The 24,300-nt window shown below is 41.7% G+C and overlaps 1 protein-coding gene across 1 annotated transcript in view; it reads right to left on the bottom strand.

The window, feature by feature from the left end:
- Positions 1-24,300, bottom strand: part of EGFL6 (EGF like domain multiple 6) — a 71,942-nt gene that overhangs the window by 5,914 nt on the left and 41,728 nt on the right. The window contains 6 exon segments of the mRNA XM_058291259.2: positions 221-381; positions 877-988; positions 6,948-6,952; positions 12,062-12,166; positions 15,011-15,091; positions 19,938-20,243. Coding sequence (XP_058147242.1) covers positions 221-381; positions 877-988; positions 6,948-6,952; positions 12,062-12,166; positions 15,011-15,091; positions 19,938-20,243 — 770 coding nt within the window.

Raw genomic sequence — 24,300 nt, 5'->3', positions numbered from 1 at the left:
ATCATTCTCTTAGCGTGTGATAGGTGCTAGGGTCTGACAAGTATTATCATTACTTGAGGGCATCTATTCCTTTGCCATATTTCACTCCAGAATGCCAGCTCTTTAAGTGTAGGGAGCCAGCCTTTGTCATCCTCGTAGTCCTTGTGCCCAAGCATTTCAGTAAGTGTTCTGTTCTGTGTGTAAAATCATGGACAAAGTCTGTAAAAATCTAGGAGAACACTTTTTTTCCACGTAGGCTTTTGCTAGTATGGTGACCCTGAGCCAGCTGAATCCTCCCCGTCTTCCACCTCGCATTCACGCTGCTGGTGTCCTTCCAGGCCAGGCTATCATTTCTGTTTTTCACAAACTCACAAAGCTTCCCCACTTTGTCTCTGGCCAGCCCACCAACCCAGGGGCCACAGGGTGGAGGAATAGAGTATGGATTAGAGTGGACTTACTGATATTCTACTATGGAACTACTGTGATTAGTAATGGGAAGAAACTCTAGCAGTGATGTGGAGAAAGTGGCCACAGGAGTTGCTGAGGGCAGGGAGAGGGAAGAAGAGGTGTGATGTGGGAGCATTTTTGGGACTTGGAGTTGTCCTAAATGATACTGCAGGGACGGATGCTGGACATTGTATATCCTGCCATAACCCAGTGAATGGACTGGGGGAGAGTGTAAACTACAATGTAAACTATAATCCACGTGGTGCAGCAGTGCTCCAAAATGTATTCACCAAATGCAATGAATGTGCCTCAATGATGAAAGAAGTTATTGATGTGGGAGGAGTGTGTGTGGGGCAGTGGGGCATATGGGAACTTCCTATATTTTTTAATGTAAGATTTTTTGTGATTTATGTATCTTTAAAAAAAAGACAATTTAATTTTAAAAATGCTGGAAGAAAAAAAAGTTACTTTGGGGTTGCAGGTAGGGGAGGAGAAGTTTCAATCTGCCAATGTCCTTCTCGTGTCCCACCAAGGCCAGAACTACCATATAATAGCCAACGGCCTTAAGAGAAGAAAAACACACAGTCAGCAAGGTCATCAAAAAGCGTTTAGCTGTAACGTCTAAAAGAGCTACAAAAATGAACTAAAATGTTTTATTGGGAGGACTGAATTCCTTTTCACTTGGAACATGAAAACAAAATGGCATGCTAAAAGGGATTTTAGGGATCACACAGTTGAAATCCTTTGTTGTAGAAGAAGGAAACTGAGGCTCAGAGAAACTGAGGAATTTGTCCATGTTCACCAAGCTGAGGAATGACAGATACAGGGTAAGAATCTAATTAAAGTATCTTTTAGCATTGTGGGTGATTTCCATTGGTGGAGAGATTGTGTTCCAGAAGTTGATGGCTGGGAAATGTGCTAATTAAAAATTTCTTTTCTTAAACACCTCTGAAAAATTCAAATACCTTCCCCAGATCTAGTTGAACTGGTTTTCTATTAACCTAATCTTAGTAGTTTACTCTTTGTTCTTAGATCCTAGAAGGACAATATTTAGATCTTCCCAGGAGTACCTTATAGTCCAGGAAACCTCTAACATCCCTTAGGGACAAAAGACTATGAACCTGGACATCAAGCAGGAGTTCTGCAGACAAGAGATAACACAGGATTAAGAAATTTGCCCAGGTGGAGGGGGCAAGATGGCGGCTGAGTGAACATACCTGTTAGAGTCTTCTGCAGGGAATCGGCTGGGTGGCGTTGGAGACTCTTTGGGACCGGATTGTTTCGGGATTTTTGCTGGTCCGGAGGTGTTTGGACATCGATTTGGAGGGAAGGTAACAGAGAGGATTCGTCTGTGAAATATACACGGAGATCCCAGCTACCTGCAGAGGATTCCCTTCTTGGGTAGGCGGAGACGAGGCATCTAGCCCCGCTCGGTGGGGCTGAGCCAGGCCGGGCCGGGCCGCGGTAGCGCTTGGAGCCGGGCGGGGCCGGTGCAGGCCCCGGCGGCGGGCCGCGGTAGCGCTTGGAGCCGGGCGGGGCCGGTGGAGGCCCCGGCGGCGGGCCGCGGTAGCGCTTGGAGCCGGGCGGGGCCGGTGCAGGCCCCGGCGGCCGGCCGCGGTAGCGCTTGGAGCCGGGCGGGGCCGGAGCAGGCCCCGGCGGCGGGCCGCGGTAGCGCTTGGAGCCGGGCGGGGCCGGTGCAGGCCCCGGCGGCGGGCCGCGGTAGCGCTTGGAGCCGGGCGGGGCCGGTGCAGGCCCCGGCGGCGGGCCGCGGTAGCGCTTGGAGCCGGGCGGGGCCGGTGCAGGCCCCGGCGGCGGGCCGCGGTAGCGCTTGGAGCCGGGCGGGGCCGGTGCAGGCCCCGGCGGCGGGACGCGGTAGCGCTTGGAGCCGGGCGGGGCCGGTGCAGGCCCCGGCGGCGGGCCGCGGTAGCGCTTGGAGCCGGGCGGGGCCGGTGCAGGCCCCGGCGGCGGGCCGCGGTAGCGCTTGGAGCCGGGCGGGGCCGGTGCAGGCCCCGGCGGCGGGCCGCGGTAGCGCTTGGAGCCGGGCGGGGCCGGTGCAGGCCCCGGCTGCGGGCCGCGGTAGCGCTTGGAGCCGGGCGGGGCCGGTTCAGGCCCCGGCTGCGGGCGCGGTAGCGTTTGGAGCCGGGCGGGCCTGGGTCAGGCCGCGGCGGGTACGGAGCCGGGCAGGGCCGGTCCAGGCCGCGGTGGCGGGAGGTGGATGCCGGAGCCGGCTGGGCCGCTGTAGCGAGCGGAGCTGGGCGGAGCCAGGCCAGGCCAAGGCGGCGTGAGGAGCCGGGCAGAGCCGGTCCAAGCCTCCGCGGCGGGCGGAGCCGGGCCTGCGGAGGGGTTTCTGTTTTTTTTTGTTTTTTTTTTTTTTTGTTTGTTTGTTTGTTTGTTTGTTTGTTTGTTTAATTTTACTTAAATTTTTTTTTTTTTTTTTTTTTTTTTTTTTTTTTTTTTTTTTTTTTTAGCATCTGCAGTACTGGGGAGTTCGTGGGCCCTGAGCGGCCTATTGGGGGTTTGTGGGAAGGGAGGTGCTTGCAGACCCATTTGGGCAGACAGACGGGGGGGTTTTAGGGCAAAGCGGGGGGAAGTTGTTGTTTTAGATAGTGTTGCAATTGTGACACGTGTGTACCTGTATCTCTCTTCTCCCTATCCGTTCCCCACCGTTTGCCCATCCTCTTTTTCTTTCTTCATTTCTTCTTGCCTTTCTTTTTTCTCTATTATAATTAGTTTGTTTTTTTTTTTTTTTTTGTTTTTTTTCGGTTTTCTCTTTCCCTCTTGTCCCTCATCTTCCACTTATTTTTACTTTAATTCAAGTATACAATAGGTGCTACAGGGAACACCTCACATTTGCTGGGTTTTCCCATCCTCCACTGCCTCATTTCTGTGTGAACTGATTTAGGCTACCTACACTATCCCCCTTCCCCTGCATCTTGATATCCACTATCATCTACAGTCTCTCCTATATTCCACCCCCCACCTCCCGTTCTTTGATCCACAAAGTGTCTAACTCTTAATTTCTAATACCTTTGTTCTGTTTTCTGTCTATTATCCACTCTTGAAACTATTACCTTTCTTTTCTTTTTCCCTCTCTCATGAAAACAATAGCTGTGTAGTTCATACCATATTCCTCCCAAATTCAGTCATCAACTTCATAAAAGGTACTCTACCTACAGCTATAACTCTATACAATCTACATGAATCTAACCTCCATCCTTCCAGATCTCATATTCCTGCTTTATTAACATACATCACCAATACAACTTTACACTTTTCCCTTGCTTACACAATTGCCTTTCCCCAACACTAATACTTTCCTCTAAAGTGAACTTAACCAACAACAAGTAACTAGAATAAGAAGATAAAAGTGACAAAGAGAAGATATAACACCTGTGCAAAAATAACAACTAATTAACCTCCAAGAGCAGACAAAGAAGCTAAGGAACTGATTAAATTCGTCAAAATAAAGAGATGACCAGAAAGCAACAAAAATCTACGAACCAAACCAATAATCAGGAAAACATGGCTGAATCCAATCAACAAACCAATAATCACGAAGGGGAGCAAAACTTGGCACAAGCAATGAAAGATCTCAGAACATTTATCACCGACAAAATTGATGCAGTAATGAAAGAGGTTAACAACATGAAGACATCACTTGGAGGGGAAATTGCAGACATACGCAAAAACATAACAGATATGATGGGAATGAACACCACAGTTCAAGAAATCAAAAATACACTTGCAGCAAATATCAGCAGACTAGAAGAGACAGAGCAGAGAATTAGTGATGTGGAAGACAGTACATCAGAAATCAAACAGATAGTAGAAGGGGTCAATAAGAAGATAGAAAAAATCCAATTAGGATTTAGGGACCTGAATGACAATGCAAAACGCTCAAACATACGTATTATAGGCATTCCAGAAGGTGAAGAGAAGGGAAAGGGGTCAGAAAGAGTGTTGCAGGAAATAATGACTGAAAACTTCCCAAATCTACTGAAAGAGACAGATGTACATATCCAAGAAGCACAGCGCACTCCACAAGTCATAAACCCCAACAGGCCCACCCCAAGACATATACTTGTCAAATTATCCAATGCTCAAGACAAAGAGAAGATCCTAAAAGCAGCAAGAGAAAAGAAAACCATCACATACAAGGGAAGCTCAATTAGATTAAGTGCTGATTTTTCTTCTGAAACCATGGAGGCAAGAAGACAGTGGTATGATATAGTCAAGGTACTAAAGGAAAAAAATTTCCAACCAAGAATACTCTATCCAGCTAAACTAGCATTCAAACATGATGGAGAGTTCAAAATATTCGCAGACAAACAGAAACTGAAAGAGTATACCAACAAGAAACCTCCCCTTCAAGAAATTCTAAAGGGAGTTCTGCAGGAAGAAAGGAAAAAACAGGAAAGGCAAAGATGGAGGAGAGTATAAGACCAACAACAACAACAAAAAAGACAAAAAAAAATATACAAACAAAATATGACAAACACAAATCCAATCAAAATATGGCTAACACAAATAATTCCTTGATAGTAATAACACTGAATGTCAATGGATTAAACTCACCTATCAAAAGATTCAGACTGGGACACTGGATAAGGAAATATGACCCATCCATATGCTGTCTACAAGAGACACATCTTAGACCCAGAGACGCATGGAGATTGAAAGTGAAAGGCTGGAAAACAATCATACAAGCTAACAATAACCAAAAAAAGGCAGGAGTAGCTATATTAATATCAGACAAAATAGACTTTAAATGTGAAACAATTGTGAGAGACAAAGAAGGATACTACATTTTAGTCAAAGGGAAAATCTGTCAAGAAGATCGAACAATCATAAATATCTATGCCCCTAACAAGGGTGCCTCTAAATACGTCAGGCAAACGCTGGAAAAACTAAGTGAAAGAATAGATACATCTACAATTATAGTGGGGGATTTTAATACACCACTATCAATTCTGGACAGAACATCTCAAAAGAGAATCACCAAAGACACAAAACATCTGAATAGTATATTAGAGGAGCTCGATCTAATAGACATATATAGATCGCTACACCCAAACACAGCAGGATATACATTTTTCTCAAGCGCACATGGATCATTCTCCAAGATAGATCATATGCTAGGCCACAAAGAAAGGCTGAACGAATTCAGAAAGATTGAAATCATACAAAACATTATCTCTGACCACAGTGGAGTCAAGCTGGAGATTTGCAAGGGAAAGAAGCCCAGATTTCACACCACGATTTGGAAATTAAACAACACACTCTTAGAAAAACAGTGGGTCAAAGAGGAAATCTCAAAAGAAATCAATGACTACCTTGAAACAAATGATAATGATAACACAACATACCAAAATTTATGGGATGCAGCAAAAGCAGTACTGAGAGGGAAGTTTATAGCCATAAATTCATATATCAAAAAAGAAGAAAGAGCAAAAATTGAAGAACTAACTGCACATTTGAAGGAATTAGAAAAACAACAACAAAGTAACCCAACAGGAAGAAGAAGGAAGGAAATAACAAAGATAAGAGCAGAACTAAATGAAATAGAAAATAAGAAAGCACTTGAACAGATAAACAAGACCAAGAGCTGGTTTTTTGAGAAGATTAACAAAATTGACAAACCTTTAGCAACACTAACAAAGAAAAAAAGAGAGAAGATGCAAATTCACAAAATAAGAAATGAGAAAGGCGATATCACCACTGACCCCACAGAAATAAAGACTATCATAAGAGGATATTTTGAAAAACTATATTCCAACAAAAATGACAATCTAGAGGAAATGGACAAATTCCTAGAAACACATAAACAGCCCATATTGACAAAAGAAGAAATTGATGAGCTTAACAAACCAATCACAAGCAGAGAGATAGAATCAGTTATTAAAAATCTCCCAACTAAGAAGAGCCCAGGGCCAGATGGCTTCACAGGTGAATTCTATAAAACATTCCGGAAAGAACTGACACCAATCCTGCTGAAACTATTCCAAACCATCGAAACAGAAAGAACATTACCCAACTCCTTCTATGATGCCAACATTACCCTAGTACCAAAGCCAAACAAAGACATCACAAGAAAGGAAAATTACAGACCAATTTCTCTAATGAACCTAGACGCAAAAATACTTAACAAAATACTTGCTAATCGTATTCAACAACACATTAAACGAATTATACACCACGACCAAGTGGGATTCATCCCAGGTATGCAAGGATGGTTCAACATAAGAAAATCAATCAACGTAATACACCATATAAACAGATTGAAGGAAAAAAATCACATGATTATATCTATTGATGCAGAAAAAGCATTTGACAAAATACAGCACCCTTTCTTGATAAAAACACTCCAAATGATTGGAATACAAGGAAATTTTTTGAACATGATAAAGAGTATATATGAAAAACCTAAAGCCAATATTATTTACAATGGAGAAATCCTAGACTCCTTCCCTCTAAACTCAGGAACAAGACAAGGATGCCCACTGTCGCCGCTCCTATTTAACATTGTCTTAGAAGTACTTGCTCGAGCACTGAGGCAAGAACCAGAAATAAAAGGCATTCAAATTGGAAAGGAAGAAGTCAAAATTTCATTATTTGCAGATGACATGATCCTATACATAGAAAACCCTGAGAGATCTACAACGAAGATTCTAGAACTCATAAATGAGTTTAGTAAAGTCGCAGGTTATAAGATCAATGCGCAAAAATCAGTAGCATTTCTGTACACCAATAATGAGCAAGATCAGGAGGAAATCAAGAAACAAATACCATTCACAATAGTAAATAAAAAAATCAAATACTTAGGAATAAATTTAACTAAAGAGGTAAAGAACTTATACACTGAGAACTATACAAGATTGTTCAAGGAAATCAAAGAAGACCTAAATAAATGGAAGACTATTCCTTGTTCATGGATAGGAAGACTGAACATTATTAAGATGTCTATCCTACCAAAATTGATCTACACATTCAATGCAATCCCAATAAAAATCAATGCAGCCTTCTTTAAGGAACTAGAAAAACTAACTATGAAATTTATTTGGAAAGGAAAGAGACCCCGAATAGCCAAAGACATACTGAAAAAGAAAAACGAAATTGGAGGAATCACACTCCCTGACTTCAAAACATACTATAAAGCTACGGTGGTGAAAACAGCATGGTATTGGCATAAGGAGAGACATATAGACCAATGGAATCGAATTGAAAGCTCTGATATAGAACCTCACATATACAACCACATAATATTCGATAAAGCCACCAAACCCTCTCAACTGGGAGAGAGTGGCCTATTCAACAAATGGTGTCTGGAGAACTGGATAGCCATATGTAGAAGAATGAAAGAGGATTACCATCTCACACCTTATACAAAGATCAACTCAAGATGGATCAAAGACCTAAATATAAGAGCCAAGACCATAAAAACCTTAGAAAGCAGTGTAGGGAAACATCTACAGGACCTTGTAATAGGTAATGGATTTATGAATATCTCACCAAAAGCACGAGCAGCAAAAGAACTAATAGATAAATGGGACTTCCTCAAAATTAAAGCCTTCTGCACCTCAAAGGAGTTTGTCAAGAAAGTAAAAAGGGAGCCCACACAGTGGGAGAAAATATTTGGCAATCATATATCTGATAAGAAACTTATAACTTGCATATATAAAGAACTCCTACATCTTGAAAATAAAAAGATAAACAATCCATTTAAAAAATGGGAAAAAGACTTAAACAGACACTTCTCCGAAGAAGAAATACAAATGGCAAGAAAGCACATGAAAAAATGCTCCAAATCTCTAGCTATCAGGGAAATGCAAATCAAAACCACAATGAGATACCATCTTACACCCATAAGATTGGCAGCTATGAAAAAAACAGAAGAATACAAGTGCTGGAGAGGATGTGAAGGAAGGGGAACACTCATCCACTGCTGGTGGGAATGCAGAAGGATCCAACCATTCTGGAGAACAGTATGGCGGTTTCTCAAACAACTAGCCATAGATTTGCCATATGACCCAGCAATACCACTGCTGGGAATATACCCAGCAGAACTGAAAACAAGAACACAAACCAATATATGTACACCAATGTTCATAGCAGCATTGTTCACTATTGCCAAAAGTTGGAATCAACCCAAATGCCCATCAACAGACGAGTGGATCAATAAAATGTGGTATATACACACAATGGAATACTACTCGGCTGTAAGAACAAACACACTACAAACACATGTGATAACATGGATGAATCTTGAGAACCTTATGTTGAGTGAAGCAACCCAGACATTGAAGGACAAATACTACATGACCTCAATGATATGAAATAAACAAGCTGCCCTAGATAGCAAGAGACTGAACGATAGGCTTGCAGGAAATCGGAGGGTGGAGGAAGGATATGAGCCGATGTCTGCAGGGGTGGAATTTAAGACGAGATGGTGGTAAGTATGAACACAAAGAAGAGATAAAAGGGGGGCAAGGGGTTGCCTTTGCTTGGGGCTTTGCGGGTTTGAGGGTGGCTGGGGAGGGACGGGTGGGTAACGTTGCCCAAAAGTGGGGGGAGGGAGGGGTAGCATACGAACCAGGAGAGGGTCAGGTGTTGGTGGAGAGAGTGTTGTTGGGGGGGGGGGAGAGGGGGGGGTGGGGGGGTGGGGTTGAATGGGACCTCACATATATATTTTTAATGTAATATTATTACAAATTCAATAAAAAATAAAAAAATTAAAAAAAAAAAAAAAAAAAAAAAAAAAAAAAAAAGAAATTTGCCCACATCCCCCCTCAGGAGACCCTGTAAAACATTCCAGCATCATCACCCCCCTGGCAGGAATGCAGCACACAGTCATCACTTGATCCTCAACCCCTATCCCCCCTATAAAAACCCTAGACCCCTTCTCACTTTGAACTGGTTTTTGGAAAGATACCCCAGTTCTTTGCTTGTGCACTTGCAATAAACCACCTTCTCACTGAGATGCGTTTCTCCTTTGTAGTGCCAGATCGGCACTATTGGAAAGAGCTGTGCTTAAGGTAAAGTTCTTTTCCATCTTAATTGTTTGAACCTTGGAATGCATTTCTTCACTGGGTCAATAGCATGCATGACGGCAGCCCCGCAGGTCGTTCCACAGCATGATATTTCATCCACAGCACACTTGCTCTTGAACTAATAGGTTTTGGAGTTCAACCACTATATGCTCACATATCACTCAGCACCTTGATTTAGGATGACAGAAACACATCCCTGTCTACTCTGGCCATTGTCTAAGTATCTTTTCACCAGTAGTGGCAGGTTTTTGCTCATCTCCAAACTTCTGATGGCGATTTTGATGTACTTGGACAAAAACTCTTGCAAGGTAGGGTGTGAAGATGTTAAGGAGGAATTTCTATAGAAGATGGAGGAAGATCCTGGGTGGGGTGAGGTCTTTGACTAGTGACATCCAAAGAGATACTTGCAGGACCCAGGGGGACACGGACTTAGTTCGCACTAAACCCAGAGACTGTCCTGTCTCCTTTCCCAGCTTGCAAGGTTGCCAGATTTAGTAAATAAAAACACAGGATGCCCAGCTGAAATTCAATTTCAGAGAAATGACAGGTCCCAGTGGTAGCAGTTTGACATTATTTATGAATTCCAAAAATAATCATTGGATTATGTTTGTGGACTGGTCATTTCCTCTGGGCATATAAGATTATATTGGATTCAGAGGTTTACTTGATCAAATTATGATTAGGGCTTTGATTGGGCCATGTCAGTAGGACATTGAGTCCCCAACCCTTGGTCATGAGGAGCTTGGTCATGAGGAATGAGAGAAGTCCCTGGGAAGAGAAACAAGTCATTCACCTAATAGTCCACAGCTGGCCTTCTAGCGCTAACAGAGCAGCTGAACCTGGAGAGAGGCAAGCCCCAGGAAGAGAGGAACCCAGGAAGCCTGAACGGACATCAGCAGCCATCTTGCTCCAACACATGGCAATAAACTTTAGTGAGGGAGGTTAACTTGTGCTTTATGGCCTGGTAACTGTAAGCTTCTATTCCAAATAAATACCCTTTATAAAACCAACCAATTTCCAGTATTTTGCATTAGCACCCCTTTGGCTGCTGAATATACCCAGATATAATAAAAAAGTATTTATGGTTTATCTGAAATTCAAATTTAACTGGGCATCCTATACTTTTTCTGACAACCCTACCAGCTAGGCTCTCTCTTTTTCTCTGGCCAACTAGCTAGTGACCACCTTGAGGTGTTCTTGGGTTTTTATCCCTCTAAAGAATGCTGGTTCATCTCAAGTTTCTTTGTTTTGTTTAACTTCATAGGGAAAGAGAAGCCCACCTAAAGATCTGGTGGTGGTGCTGGAAGGGAGGGGACAACTCGAGTGACGGAGATGCTGGGAACCAGGACCACTGGTGAGTGAGTGTTTGTAAGGAGAGGACTTCCCATTGGTGGAAAAACCAACGTGAGACATTGCTGACTGAGCAAGTTGTCGGATGCTGAAGTAGCCTATTGGGCTCCCAATGTGATATAGCTTTATTAGACATAAGTTTGGAGATGGGCTGATGGAGGACAGGAAAAACTCAGGTGAGTTATTGACAAGATAGCTTCTCCAAAGATTGTCTCCGAACGGGTTAACCTTGATCTGGGCGCACTTCGAATCCTGAGTGATAATCCCGATCACATGACTTCCTGAGTGGGATGGGTCCCTGCTACTGTGTACTCTTCAGTGCTAAAAGGAATTCTTGTGAGTGGATATCTGGTGTTTCTGCTCATATGTGAGGGCTTGAAAAGAAAGATCCCAGGAAGGAATCAGTCTAGAGGAAGGACCTAGAAGAAGGATCTTGCAATTGGGGGTGGAGCCTATATACCCCTGAAGAAATCATTTTATTGGTAAGGAACTGGATTCCCTGAAGGTGTAAGAGTTGTTCCTAATCATACAGTCAGCATGCAGGAGATGAGGACTGGCTTCACCCTCCAAATAGGATCTGCAAGCTGAAGGCTCTACCCAGGGGGGAAATAGGCAGGGGAAAGGGCTTAAAAACTACAGTTCAGAGATGAAGTGGAGAAGACTCCAAGGTCAGGTGGCCGGAAAGCAATCCTCAAGCCAGCAAAAGGAAAGCTCAGTCCATGAATTGAGGTCACTGACCAGAGGCTCGTTACGGTTTTGATCCATTGATCACAAGCGAGTCTTCTGTAACTCCAGTTTCGAGTGGAGGTCGTATTTCCTTTCAATATATATTCTCGCCGCTCCCCCCCAAAAACAATAACAAACAACAAACCAAACAGAAACTACAGAACAACACAGATGGCAAATTGGGGAAAAGGAATTTTTTTCACCTTTTTCCAAACAGTCTCAACCCTCATATAAATCGCCCATCTCTCTCTCTCTCAGTAGTACAAGAGTGAACATGGAAGAGGTCTGTTGGAGTATCCTTTGTGAGGATAGGTGTGTGGGAGAGGGACTAGAAGAGGAGAATATGGGCTGTACCAACTTAGTCATCCATCAGGGGGATCTGGAGAAGGTCTAAAGGTTTCCAAAGATGCCAAGCAACCCTGAACTGATGAATGACAGGAGTAATGATACTCCATCACTGAAGAACCTTCTTTGCCATATTGAGAAACATGAAAAACCTGACATCTAAATACCATTATTTCAATCAGCAGGATTCCAGTCAAAATCATCTTCTATATCCTGTTTCCAGCCACAGACCCCACGATCAAAACTGCAGTCAGCTGAGATATTTAAATCAGCTAAGAAAAAGAGTGCATTTCATAACCATTAAGAGCTTTAGAAAACATACACCATTTGGAGCTTTGGAAGGCCATGCCATGTTTTCAGTTGCATAGAGTATAGATCATGGCAACTGATGTCCTCTTTCAATTTAAATCTGTGAAGCCATTCTGAACAAACTCTATTGTGATATAATAAAACAATAACAAAAAACATGCACAAGAAAACTATTTTTTAAAAATAAGTAATGGGTAAGATCCCCAATGAGCCAAGCAAAACATGGAATTTAAGCAATTGTTTATGAAATTCAGGCCAGAAAAGAAAACCTCTCCTACTCAAACAAACTAATGAAGATTTTGCCAGAACTTGCTAAATTATCTGGAGATTAAGAAGTTTCATGTACTCCCACCAGTATCTGTCCACACTTAGGTTCCCTTTCAGGCACAAGGCTTTCTACTGCAAGCACCTGTAACTCTGGGCCGGGGTGTTCTCCTGCCAGTGTGCTTAATCCTCCCATGGATTGCCTCAAGCAAGCCACTTAGTCTTGCTTTCATATGTAAAATGGGAATAAGAACAGCACCTAAGGCACTGTCTTAGGTTGGGTTTCCCAGAAGTAGACCCTGAGACAAGAATTTGTCTAAAAGTGGTTTGCGTGGGAGGAGAGCTCAAGAAAAAGAGAAGTGGAAAGGTGAGAGGGGGAAGAGAAGGAGCAAATAAGGAGTGTGTTATCATAAGCAAATTGCCACTGTGGGCAATTGGAGTTCAGTCCCAATGGGGAACTCTGGGAACCAGCGGGGAACACATCTCAGAATCATCCTACTGGAAGGGGTAAGGGAGCTAAGGGTCTTATTCACCAACTCCCATCTGACATTGGTTGAGGTTGTTAATTCCCTGGCATTCCTGGCTTACTACAAGGTCAGGAAAGGGCATTGCTATAGCAATTGGACCTCCATCCCACTTGAACCTTCTGTAGGACTGTTCTATAGAACATGGGTTCCAAACTGACTTTAGGTTCACATCCAATTCCAGCACTTAGCCGTCTCACTCAAAGGCTAGGAAACTGAAGTATCTACCGCCAACTCCTGTCTCTCATTGGTTGAGGGCTCTTCTGGGGAAATAACTCCCCAGCATTCTGGCCTGAATGGCCAGGAGTACCAGGAAATTAACAGCCTCAAGGGATGGGGTGCTTACCCGGGTGTGCTGATGGGACTGAGCTCTCCGGGACACCTTCCTCAAGGATTCCTGAAATCACAGTCATTCGTATGCCCATATGCCAAATTTTATACTCTGTGTGTCATTCAGTATCATGGAAGAAGGCTTAAAATAAGAAATATTTATTTAGGGGAAGAACCTGGTTGGTTTGGTGGGCCAAAGAAGACTCAAATAATTCATTAATGTCACTTGGCAAATCCAATGCAGAGCTGGGCAGAACATGTGAGCACCTGGAGATCGTTGCTTTCTCCTGAGCTATGAAACGTTTTCTTCCTATCCAGGAAAACAGGTGATAAAATATTTGATGCAGAGAAATGAAAAATAGAAGACTTAGGAGAAATATGGAGGAAAAGAGGACGCCTGTAAGAGCTGGGTCACGAGTCCAGTGCTAGCCTTTGGGGAGTTTGCACGAGAAGCTTCTTGGATGGAAGTTGGAGCAATGAGCTAGAGAAGCACTTGCTTCATGGTAGAGACGGTCCTATAAACCAAAGGAATTGAATTGGAGAATGTACTCATAGGGAAATACAAAGGGAATCAAAATAGCATGAGGCTAAGACATGTATAGTGGGAAATAAGAGAAAAGAAAAGAAAAGAGAAGGTCAAGGCATTCATAATTATACCAAGTGAAGGGGATAAATAGATACATTGGCTTTTCCCTGATGTCTATGCAGAGAAGCCATGTGTAATTTGGCATAGGCAGAGAAAGTGCTACATAAACTGAGGAAGTTAGGGGTCATGGCCAAGAAATTCCAGATTATGAGGCTTTGGTAGACTGATCACAGAAATGATCCCACTTTTTTACCCCTCCATGTAGCCATGCTCTCTGCAATAAAACTTTGCAGCTCCTTCCCCACCCTTAATTCTGGACTGGCCCTGTGACTTGCTTTGGCCTATAGAATCTGGTGGAAATGCTGTAGTGCCAGTTTGCAGCCTAGACCTCAAGAAGCCTTCTGGGCCTTTGCTCTCTTTCTTGCTACACTGTCATGACCCCATGGGAACAAGCCCAGGCTCATCTGCTGGAGGATGAGGGACAATGTAGAGCAGACCTAGTCAGCCCAGTCAGCACAGCTGAGGCCCCAGGCAAGTGGGACAGTTCCAGAAAATAGCAAAGTCACTGGGCAGGCCCACAGCTGACTGCAGACACAATGGTGAGCCTCACCCAGCCCAGCTCAGATCAACAGAGATGCCAAGCCAAGCCACAGACCGATGAGGAAAATAAATATTTATTGCTTTAGGCCACTGAGGGTTTGTGGTTGCTTGTTATGCAGCATGATTGTGGCAGTAGGTAACTGATACAGGCACCTCGTGTCAGATTTTAGTACTCTGTAATTTTTGGGTCATGGGTCCTCAGACATTGGAGTTGAAGCAAATGAATAATTTTCTCCCACTTCCAACATACACTCTGCTCCAACTGCAGGGTGTGGGCAGTAGAGAGAAAAAAAATAGCCTTACTCTATACTGTAATCATTGGTATTAATCATACAAGGACCTACCATTTTAATACTGATAATATGTGTCATGATGCAACAATTTTCCCTCGAGCATTTATGAATGAATCAAGGATTCATAAACAATCATTTCATCTTATGAAGAAACGAAAACAACATAGGACAATGTGAAGCAACATATACTTGGAGACAAGTGTTATTTACCTTTGTGTTCCAGTTTGGATGGTAGAGCTTTTCTTTGGACCGGAGCCAGATCAAATTCACCTGCTTCCTTAACTGTCGGGGCTAATAGAGAACACTTGATCAGTTAAGAAGAAAACAAAAACCCACATGCTTAAGAAGGTACACAGGTCTACCCTATCTAAATGCAGGAATTCATGTTTTGGGTTACAGACTTCAATTTCGTTCAAATCAGTATAGAGGGGGATGCTCCCCCATACAATTAAAGAATAGACTAAATACAGTCCTTAACAATAAAATAATATTATAAGGGAATCAATTGAATAGTACACTTTAAATGTGTTCCCAAGTAGGTCAAATTATATCAGATATCTACCAGAATAAATCAGGCTATCTGAACTTCAGCAGCTTGAAACTAGAGCTAGAGAACAAGATAGACAGAAGGAAGTCCAACAAGGCAAAGGCAGTACACCTGAAAATAAAGGAATTCAGGTCTTTTGTAAATGATACAAGCACAACTGAAATAATAACGCTAGTTTGCCCAGTGAAGAAGAGACCGTAGGAAACAAAAATGAGCAAATAAATTTTACGATTTTTTTCAACAAAAATTATTATTTAACTGTTAAATTCTTTAAATAATAATTGAAATGTTAGCTCAATGACTTGCATGTGCCTTTCCTTGGACCATGGCTCCCTCCTCTTACTTCTCTACAGTGGCCTTACTATTTCTTAATATTTTGAATGATATTTGTATCTTACATACATAGGAACTTTGCGTAAACCTTTGATCACTTTAGCAGCACAAAATGCATTTTCCAGTTACAGTAGAAACTGGAAGCGATTCAACTTTGTGTGATACTTCTGTTATTTCATAGAAGTTGGGAATGAAAATTGCAAATAGCCAAGCTCTCAAGACCACACATCTGGTAAAACGCACACACAAACCTTAGGGAGATGACTCACGATACACAGAATTGCTGATTTGGAGAAATGGAGGCTTGGACTCCCTTGAACTTGTCCCAAGTACTGGTTTTCTTTTGTCGTGGGAATAATTTATTAATATAATTGCTCAGAAATTATTGGAATAATTTCCCTATTCTACCCTAAACAACCAAAAAGTATATTATTTGCTTTGTAAAATTTAAAGGAAAATAAATGAGCCAAACATCATTCATTACCCAAAGATAACTACTGTTAATATTTTGGTATACTTCCTTCCAATTGTATGTTTATTATATTAAGGGAATCAGATCTACATATATTACTTGTAAAACACTTTTTCTCTTCATAGCACACTGTGAGCATCTTTTTTATCATCATTTTACATGTCAACATACTATTTATTACATGATATTGCTGTACTATTATTTATTTAACACCATTAGACATACAGGCAAAGTTTTCTAACTCCTTTGCCACTGTAAATAATAATGCCCAGAACATTCTTATAGGTGGAATCATTGTCCTGAACTAGGATTATTTCCTTGAGATAACTTCCTGAAAGTGAAATATCTAGGTCAGTGGGCAGGGCCATTTCCATGGCTTTTGGTAGGAATTGTTGAAATGTACCCATTAACACTCCAAATATAGGGTATCAGCTGCTTCCCCATATCGTTCACCAAACTTGAGCTTCATATTTGAAAAATAAGGTCTACCAACTTTACAGGTCAGACCAAGCTATCAGTAACAACACGTTCTGTCTTGATACAAATAAAACATACATGTTGAGCTCCCCTAAACGTGGGCTGGATTTAGTGACTCACTTCCAAAGAATAAGGTGAGGAAAAGAGGTGGGGGGCGGGGAGAAACTTTTTGGTGGAGAAACCTGCCAAAGGCTACCTTATCTAAGTGATCAATGGTGGCCGAAGATCACCCCTGCTAAGCATGCAGCCCCTGAGGTTATGTGATGGGAATGGCTTCTGTGACATTCTTCCCCCAAACCTGTAACCCCAGGCTAACTGGGAGAGACATTTTAAAAAATACCTGTCTAGAGAGGGTAAGCAACTTGTCCAAGGTCACCCAGCTAATAAGGGGCAGAGCTGGGATTGGAGCCCAGGTACACTGGTCCCAGGGCTGTCAGCCATGAGGCTGTGCTGACCCTTCTTACACACAGCACCTCAGAGAGATGTGTAGATTCATGTGTGTGCAAGCGAATGTGTGAGCACAGGAATGCACCATGACAGGTTAAAAGTGGTTACCTCTCTCGGGAAGTGGGGTTACGTGTGAATTTTCCTTTTGTTTCCTTCTGTGGTTTCAAGTGTTCCCCTACGTTTTCCACAATGAATATGCATTAGTTTTATATCTTAAGAAAAGATCAACAAACAGTTCCTTTCTTAAATGGACAGATGTCAGCTTAGGATGCTGGAGTCCTCCTGGAAAACTGTGATATTTAGCACTCTCCTTATTTTTCTAAATGCTTAAAAACACGTTAAATAGAGCCTCACAGGGTATTACTGAACCTTTAATCAAAACAAAGTCAAAACTTATCGAAATAAAACCTTTTAAGAAAAGAACAAATGAAAGCAATTCTATTAAAAGCCCAATGCCTCGCTTTAAAAGTTTTGTAGGAATTCTAAGTAGTTAAAAGAAACGGAAGGGTGTATTTAAGTTGTAAATGCTCAGATAGCTGGCATAATAAGAAATTCTAGGATTCTAGCCAACCTATACACATTTTTCCCCCATGGGAGAATTCAGAAATTTTAGTAAATGCTACGTGTTCTTGTCTTTCAAGTAGTTGAAACCATCTGGCATAGTCTTATAATGCTAATAAACACTTTTAGGTTTCAGTTTTCTGGCTCTTGAGCAATACAAGCCACATGTACTTTCCAATGTTTCCTGTTTCTTCCATAACTCAGTCCTGCAACCAATGCTTCTGTCACTTATCACCTTCTCCCCTCCATCTCCCATCCATCCATCCATCCATCCATCCATCCATCCATCCATCCATCCATCCACCCATCCTTCTGAACCACTGGAGAATTTGTTACACCCATGACAACACTTCACACCTAAATACCTCAGTGTGCACCTCCTCCTAAGAACAAGGACATTCTCCTACATAGCTACAAGGCCATTATCATACCCAGGAAATTTAGCAGTAACATTAGACTATTATCTATAAATAGTCCATATTAAAATTTCTCTACTTGAACCAGTAGTATTATTTAAGCTTGTTGTTTTTTTTTTAATTTTAATATCCAGAATTCCATCCTGAATAAGGCATTGCATTTTATTGTCAGGTCTTTTCAATCTCCCTTAATCTAGAACAGTTTCCCAGCTTTTGTTTTATTTTATTGGTTTTTTTTTTTTTTTGTCTTTTGTGGCATTGATAGTTTTGAAGAGCCCAGACCAGGATTCGTCTTATATTTTTCTTCTCCCTCAGGATGAGATTCAGGTTAAGCCTGTGTGTCAGCAATACTACAAAGAGAATGTTATAGCCTTTGCACATGTCACTCTGTCCATCACTGGGGAGGTGAAGACTGAGCATTGGTTTAGGCAGTGACTGCCAGGTTCCCCAGTATAAATGTAACTTTGCCCCTCTGCAATTAGTTAAGTAATCTATGGGATGAGACTTTGCGATACTTTGAGACTGGACAAATATCTTGCTCCCCAACAGTTTTCCATCCCCCCTCTAGGGGTTTAAAAGTTATTTACCTGGAAGCAAGTAGAGAAATGTGATGTATTCATCTAATTTGGGGGGGGGGGCAGAATAAATATTGGCTTCAAAGTGCTTTTTAAAAACCTACATTGTAACCAGAAAATATTTTGAAACACCTGTTGTTTGGCTTGTCATCTGACTACTTGAACTAGGAAGAAAATTAATTTGATCAATCAGTTTGCAAGTGATTATTGACTAATGAATAGAAGCTCCATGAGGGCAAGGATTTTTGCCTGTTTCGTTTACATCTGTAGGAACTCAATACATATTTATGGCATGAGTGAATGACTTAACAAAGAGGGCTTTATCCTGTATTCTAATTATAGAAGATATTAGAGCAGTGTTTCCCGAGCATTTCCAAACCATTTCCATTGGTTCCAGTTTTCTCATCTAGAACACTTTTTTCCCAAAGGTTCCCCCAGGTGCCCTAAGCATCTATACCACTGATCCGTCCTTTCTTACCAGGTCTTAGAAATACGCTTTCCTGAGACTTCCACTATCTATTAAAGGAGGTAATGGCATTGGCATACTGGTACTTGGGTGGGCCCGTGTCTACTTTTCATTCAGTTAAATCCTACTGGCCCAGGTATGTATGTCAACAGTCTTGGACCAACGAATAGACAAGGCAAAAATACAGCGGGAGAAATAAATGCCCAGTAAATACGAGATGGGAAAGGCTCAGTGTCAGGAATCCAAGATGGTTAATGTGGAAATCATCCTGGAGGGGCTAAGACTTATGGTGGGTTCTCATCATAACCCATGAATAGGGGGATAGGGCAATTCTCCAGTTCGTGCCCAAAACGTAAACTCTGACATGTTCCCCCCTTTCCCTATAATTATCTATTTGGGCTTTTAAAATTGTAACCACACCACTGTGAAATTCCTCTTTCAGAGAGTGTAGAAAGTGCCTGTAAGAAGTAAAAAGGCTGCGTTCAGCAGAGGATTTGGTGAGAAGCTCTCTGACTTGGGAGGTGCCCCGTGTGGAGAGCTGGGGACCCAGACAACTGTGTTTGCTGACAGAAGTAGGTTTATGTGGCTGGGAGAGGAGAGGGCCTGCATTAAGTAGGAAACTCCCCAGAGGGAAAAAAAGACTTACTTTTCTCATTTTCCATAGCAGCTCCTTTGATTTAATAGCTATGTAGGCTGTTAAAGTTTCCAGATCTTATAGAAAACCCTGCTTCTTAGGACTTACCGCAGAAATGAAGTCATGAAACTGTAATTTTGGCGCTCATTTGTCAGGAGGAATCACAGTTCATTTCTCCTAAGATGTATAAAATAACAATGGATACTCACAAAACACATCTCCTCGAAGGCTTGGCTCCCACCCTGCAGGGTTCTTCAGGGCTTTCTCCTCTCTTGTGTCTTCCTTCCTCTCTGCATTCCCTTGTTTTTCTCCACTGGACTTCCCATCCCTGTAAATACTCCCCTCAGAGTTGAATGGCTGAACCTTAGGGACAGGAGTCCCAGAGGATTCTGGGATAACATTTTTAATTTTTTCCTTCTTTTTCATGCTATTCTTGTGAGCAAGCAACTTCTTGATTGTGTCTTTGATGGTGCCACGAGCTCTGAAGACTTCCTTCACAGAATTTTCAGGGATAACTAAAACAAGCAACAGATGAAAAGCTCCAAATTGGTTGATAATTTGATCACTTATTAAAAAACGGAGTATATTAAAGGGGTTCAAGGGTAGCAAGGGAATGCTTCCTCCACTCAAATGAGGGCCTGCTTTCTAGTATTTCAGGAAGAACTGTATTTGCATAAGTGTTAAGAAGTTCCAATATTAGAGTAGTGAGAAGAGAGAGTCAGAGAACACACTTTTGTTTTGCTTCATTACTGCTTTAGTGAAATACCAGCTACTACCCAGGTGGGCCACAGATCCCTAAGGGATGAATTTGCCAGGGTACACTAATGTTTCCATTTTTGTGCTGGAGTTTCCTGAAGTTGGCGTTGTCTAGGGAGCCCAATAGATTTGTCCCAATATAATGTTGGAAGATTACAGATATAGCTATATATGTTGAACCATATGAAATTGTGACCTACGAATACAGCAATTTGTGGCAGTTTGAGATTATTTATGAACCCCAAAAAAGACAAGGATTATGTTTGTAAACTGGTCTGTTCCTCTGGGTGTGAGACCCTTTGATTGTATTAGATTCAGCTGTGATGTCTTTGATTAATTATGTCAAGATTAGGGCTTTCATTCAATCACATCAGTAGGGTGTAACTCAGGGTTGATTCCCTGCCCCCTTGGTGGGCTGTATAAACAGACACTCACACAAGAAGACACAGAGAAGAAGACACGGAAGAGGATAGAACTTGGTCATTTCGGTCCTGCCATGTGACAGAAAAGAGAAGGCTCAAACAGCTAAAGCCCAGGGAAGAGAGATGAGCCCTATGGCAGCCCGTAGCTGAGAGAGGAAGGCTGAACCCTTGCAGAGATGGACAACCATCTTGCTTTAACACAGGGCAACTGCTTTTGGTGAGAAATGAAGTTTGAGTTGGACTCTTTAGGACCTGGTAACTATAGCTTCTACCCCAGATAAGTACCCTTTATAAAAGACAACAGAGCTCGGCATCAGCACCCCTTTGTCTGACTAATACACAATTTATGGCTCAATGCATACATACTCAGTTTTCTTTTCCCTTTCTCTCTCCCCTTTGGATTGCTTCACCTCAATTGACCACTATTTAAAGCTAAATGATTTTCCTTATTAAATATTTACAGACAACCTTCTATATTTACTATTTTAATTCATTTTCTGTGCCTGGCCACTAAATTAAATTGCTTTTAAAAATGTACCTCTAGACTGATGTCCCTCATCCCCCAGTTAATCAGTGATCCTTGAGGAGGAAATGTCAGTGGAAGAAAACTCAAGAGGTAGGAAAAGGTCATTTAGCCCAACACTTTTGTTTTATAGACAGGGAATGAAGGTACGTTACATGACTTGCCCAAAGTCACTCAGCTGCCTAGCAGCACAGCTAGGATTTCGGGGTGAAGTATACAACTGACTTCTTTTCCAGTTCTATTTCCATGTTAGGTTTATTCCTCCTTGAGAGTTGAGGGTTACTTTTCTGTAGACTTGCTTAAATTCCTTGAGACCTAGAATCCAAAGATGCATGCCCTTTTTCCAGGGATTTTTAATTTTTAAAAATTAAAAAACAGATCTTTAAAATCAAATATATTTCCCTATTATAAAATATCTAAGCATGTGCTAGTCTGAGACTAAGCATGAAAGGTTCTTATAATTCAGTTCACTCCATCCTACTTCTTGGCTATACCTTAAAGGAAAATAAGGGAGACCGCACCATTCTCAGTGCCTACAGAGAATATCATCAAAAGAAATCAGATTGGGGCTTTGTTAGACAGTTTTTCACTGTGACATTTTAATCTTGTCTCATCTTTAGTTTCCTTCCCCATCATTCAGTTGATTCAATTTGTACCAAAGTAAGACAGAAATAAACACGGGGCAGTCCACAATATTTCGGGTAACCAAAAGAAGAAAGAAAAATTCTTTCAAAATATATCTGCTGCTAATTAACTATGCTGCTTTTATTTTGAAATCAGTCTAAGGCATTTATACGAAAGAGATAGCATTCTCCCTTTTCAATGACATATTCTAGTTATTTATCACTGTGACAGCCTGTAGTTATAGGTACAAAACGTCCCAAGTGTACTAACCCAATAATGCATCATTACTCATTTTCCCAATCTTTAAATGGCCCATTTCATCTACTATGCCAAAGGCTGCATGGTAGGTGTTGATTGTAATGTGCTGATCATATACAGACCTTCCCCGGAAGACGGTTCCCTCAATCTTTTCCTAGTACCCAGTATGAAAAGTTAACAGGAAACACTCATCTCCTGTTAATTTCCTTTATGCAATCAGTAACATAAAACTAAGGACTTTTAATAAATAATGAGAAGCGGGTTTCAACCCATACCAGTCAAACCTAAACATCTGCTTTCAGTTTCTGTTTTGAAGCTTTCCTGTAGAAAAGAAAAGAAAATCAAAACATCATAATTTATGTGGTATCAACAATTTCCCTTCTTTTGTATATAAAGAGAAAATTGGTACAATGAAGAAAATGCAATCTAAAGATAAATGTATATGTGTGTGTGTGTGACTATGAATGAATATATTTGATCTATCTAGGTATTTCTGGTTCAAATTGAACATGACTGTTGATTGTTTTCTTTCTAAAACTACTGTTATTGCATCATCTTTTCCAGAATATAAAAATATGGGGAAAAGTTGCGGATTGTGGGGGGTCTCAGACATAAAAATGGGGCCATTCCAGAGCCTTAAGCTTCACAGATAGTCTCTGTAGAGGTAAAGTCGGAAATTTCTCTTGGTAGAGATATGAAATTTCTCTAAAGATCTACTTTATGAAAAACATCTATGTTAATGGCCTACCTGAAAATCCTTATTTGAATCTCCTTTCTTTGGGATAAAACTTTATTTATAGAAGATTGGTATGATATGGGACTATCTGACCCAGCAGGAATATGACTTTTACATTCATTCACCTGTGATTCGTTCGCCAGGTGACCACCAGCCAGTTGACAGGAGAAATGTTCTGCTGATAAGAGCTTTGGACAGTCTTGGGAGGAGAGACTTAACCATGGGCCAGTAAAGGACTCTTCCATCGGGCCCAAGAAACAGGCAGGGACTTTAGAGAAGGAAAGCTGAGCCAGGAGAGTTTGTCAGGGAGAGGCACCAGAGGAGTGTCATAGGCCACAAAAACACGTCCCTTGGAGCCCAGTTTCCTGGTTGGACTCCCAGCTCCCACATCTTCTAGCTATATGACCTCAAACCATGACTTAACTTTTCTTTGCCTCAGTTCTTCCCCCTTATAAAATTGGGATAACTGTAGGATTTTTCTGAGGTTCAAGTAAGTGAATACATGCCAATTACAAAGATGAGTGCCTGACACACAGTCAGCATGATATATATTGATATATATATGTGTGTATATATGCTATTCTTTTTAGAATTCATTACCAGAATGTTCAAAATTATTTACGAATTTTAAAAAATTCCAGCCATGCTTCCAAATTTCTAATATTTACATGATGACAGAAAGGAAAAAAAAAACCAGAATGGCCTGGTTATACCAAAACCTATGTTCTTGAATATCTATTGCATTAAGTCATAAGCATGTTCTTAATGACCGAGGGAGCTGCTTTTCCACGGGAACAAGTGATAAATTAGGTGAAGAAGCCTTTCCCACTACTCCTCCTGCTACAAGTGCATGGTTATTGAGCACTTCAGAGACTCTAGGCCAGAGCCAAGCCCCTCATAGGGACATTTGTTTTTATGGATGGATTATTTCACTGTATCTCCAACATAACATCAAGGGCTACATACTACAATCTCTATTTTCTTATGTGGAAACCGAAGCACTGATACGGTTAAATAACTGGCGCTTGGCCTCCAGGTTGCAGGCTGGTGCTTTGGTGTCCTAACTGCTAACACGATGGATGGGCTTAACATCAGGAATTTATTGGCTCACGGTTTCAGAGACTAGAAGGCTCGCTTCCTCCCCGAGCCAGTATCTTCTGGCTGGCCGCAAGCCTTGAGGTTCCCTTATTTTTCTGTCACATGGCAATGTGCATGATGAGAGTCTTCTCCTTTCTCTTCTGGGTTCCGTTGAC

This window comes from Dasypus novemcinctus, chromosome X (assembly GCF_030445035.2).
Source record: "Dasypus novemcinctus isolate mDasNov1 chromosome X, mDasNov1.1.hap2, whole genome shotgun sequence".
In the NCBI taxonomy this organism is placed as follows: domain Eukaryota; kingdom Metazoa; phylum Chordata; class Mammalia; order Cingulata; family Dasypodidae; genus Dasypus; species Dasypus novemcinctus.
The sequence above is the reverse complement of the archived record's forward strand: the minus strand, read 5'-3'. Positions and strand labels throughout refer to the sequence as shown.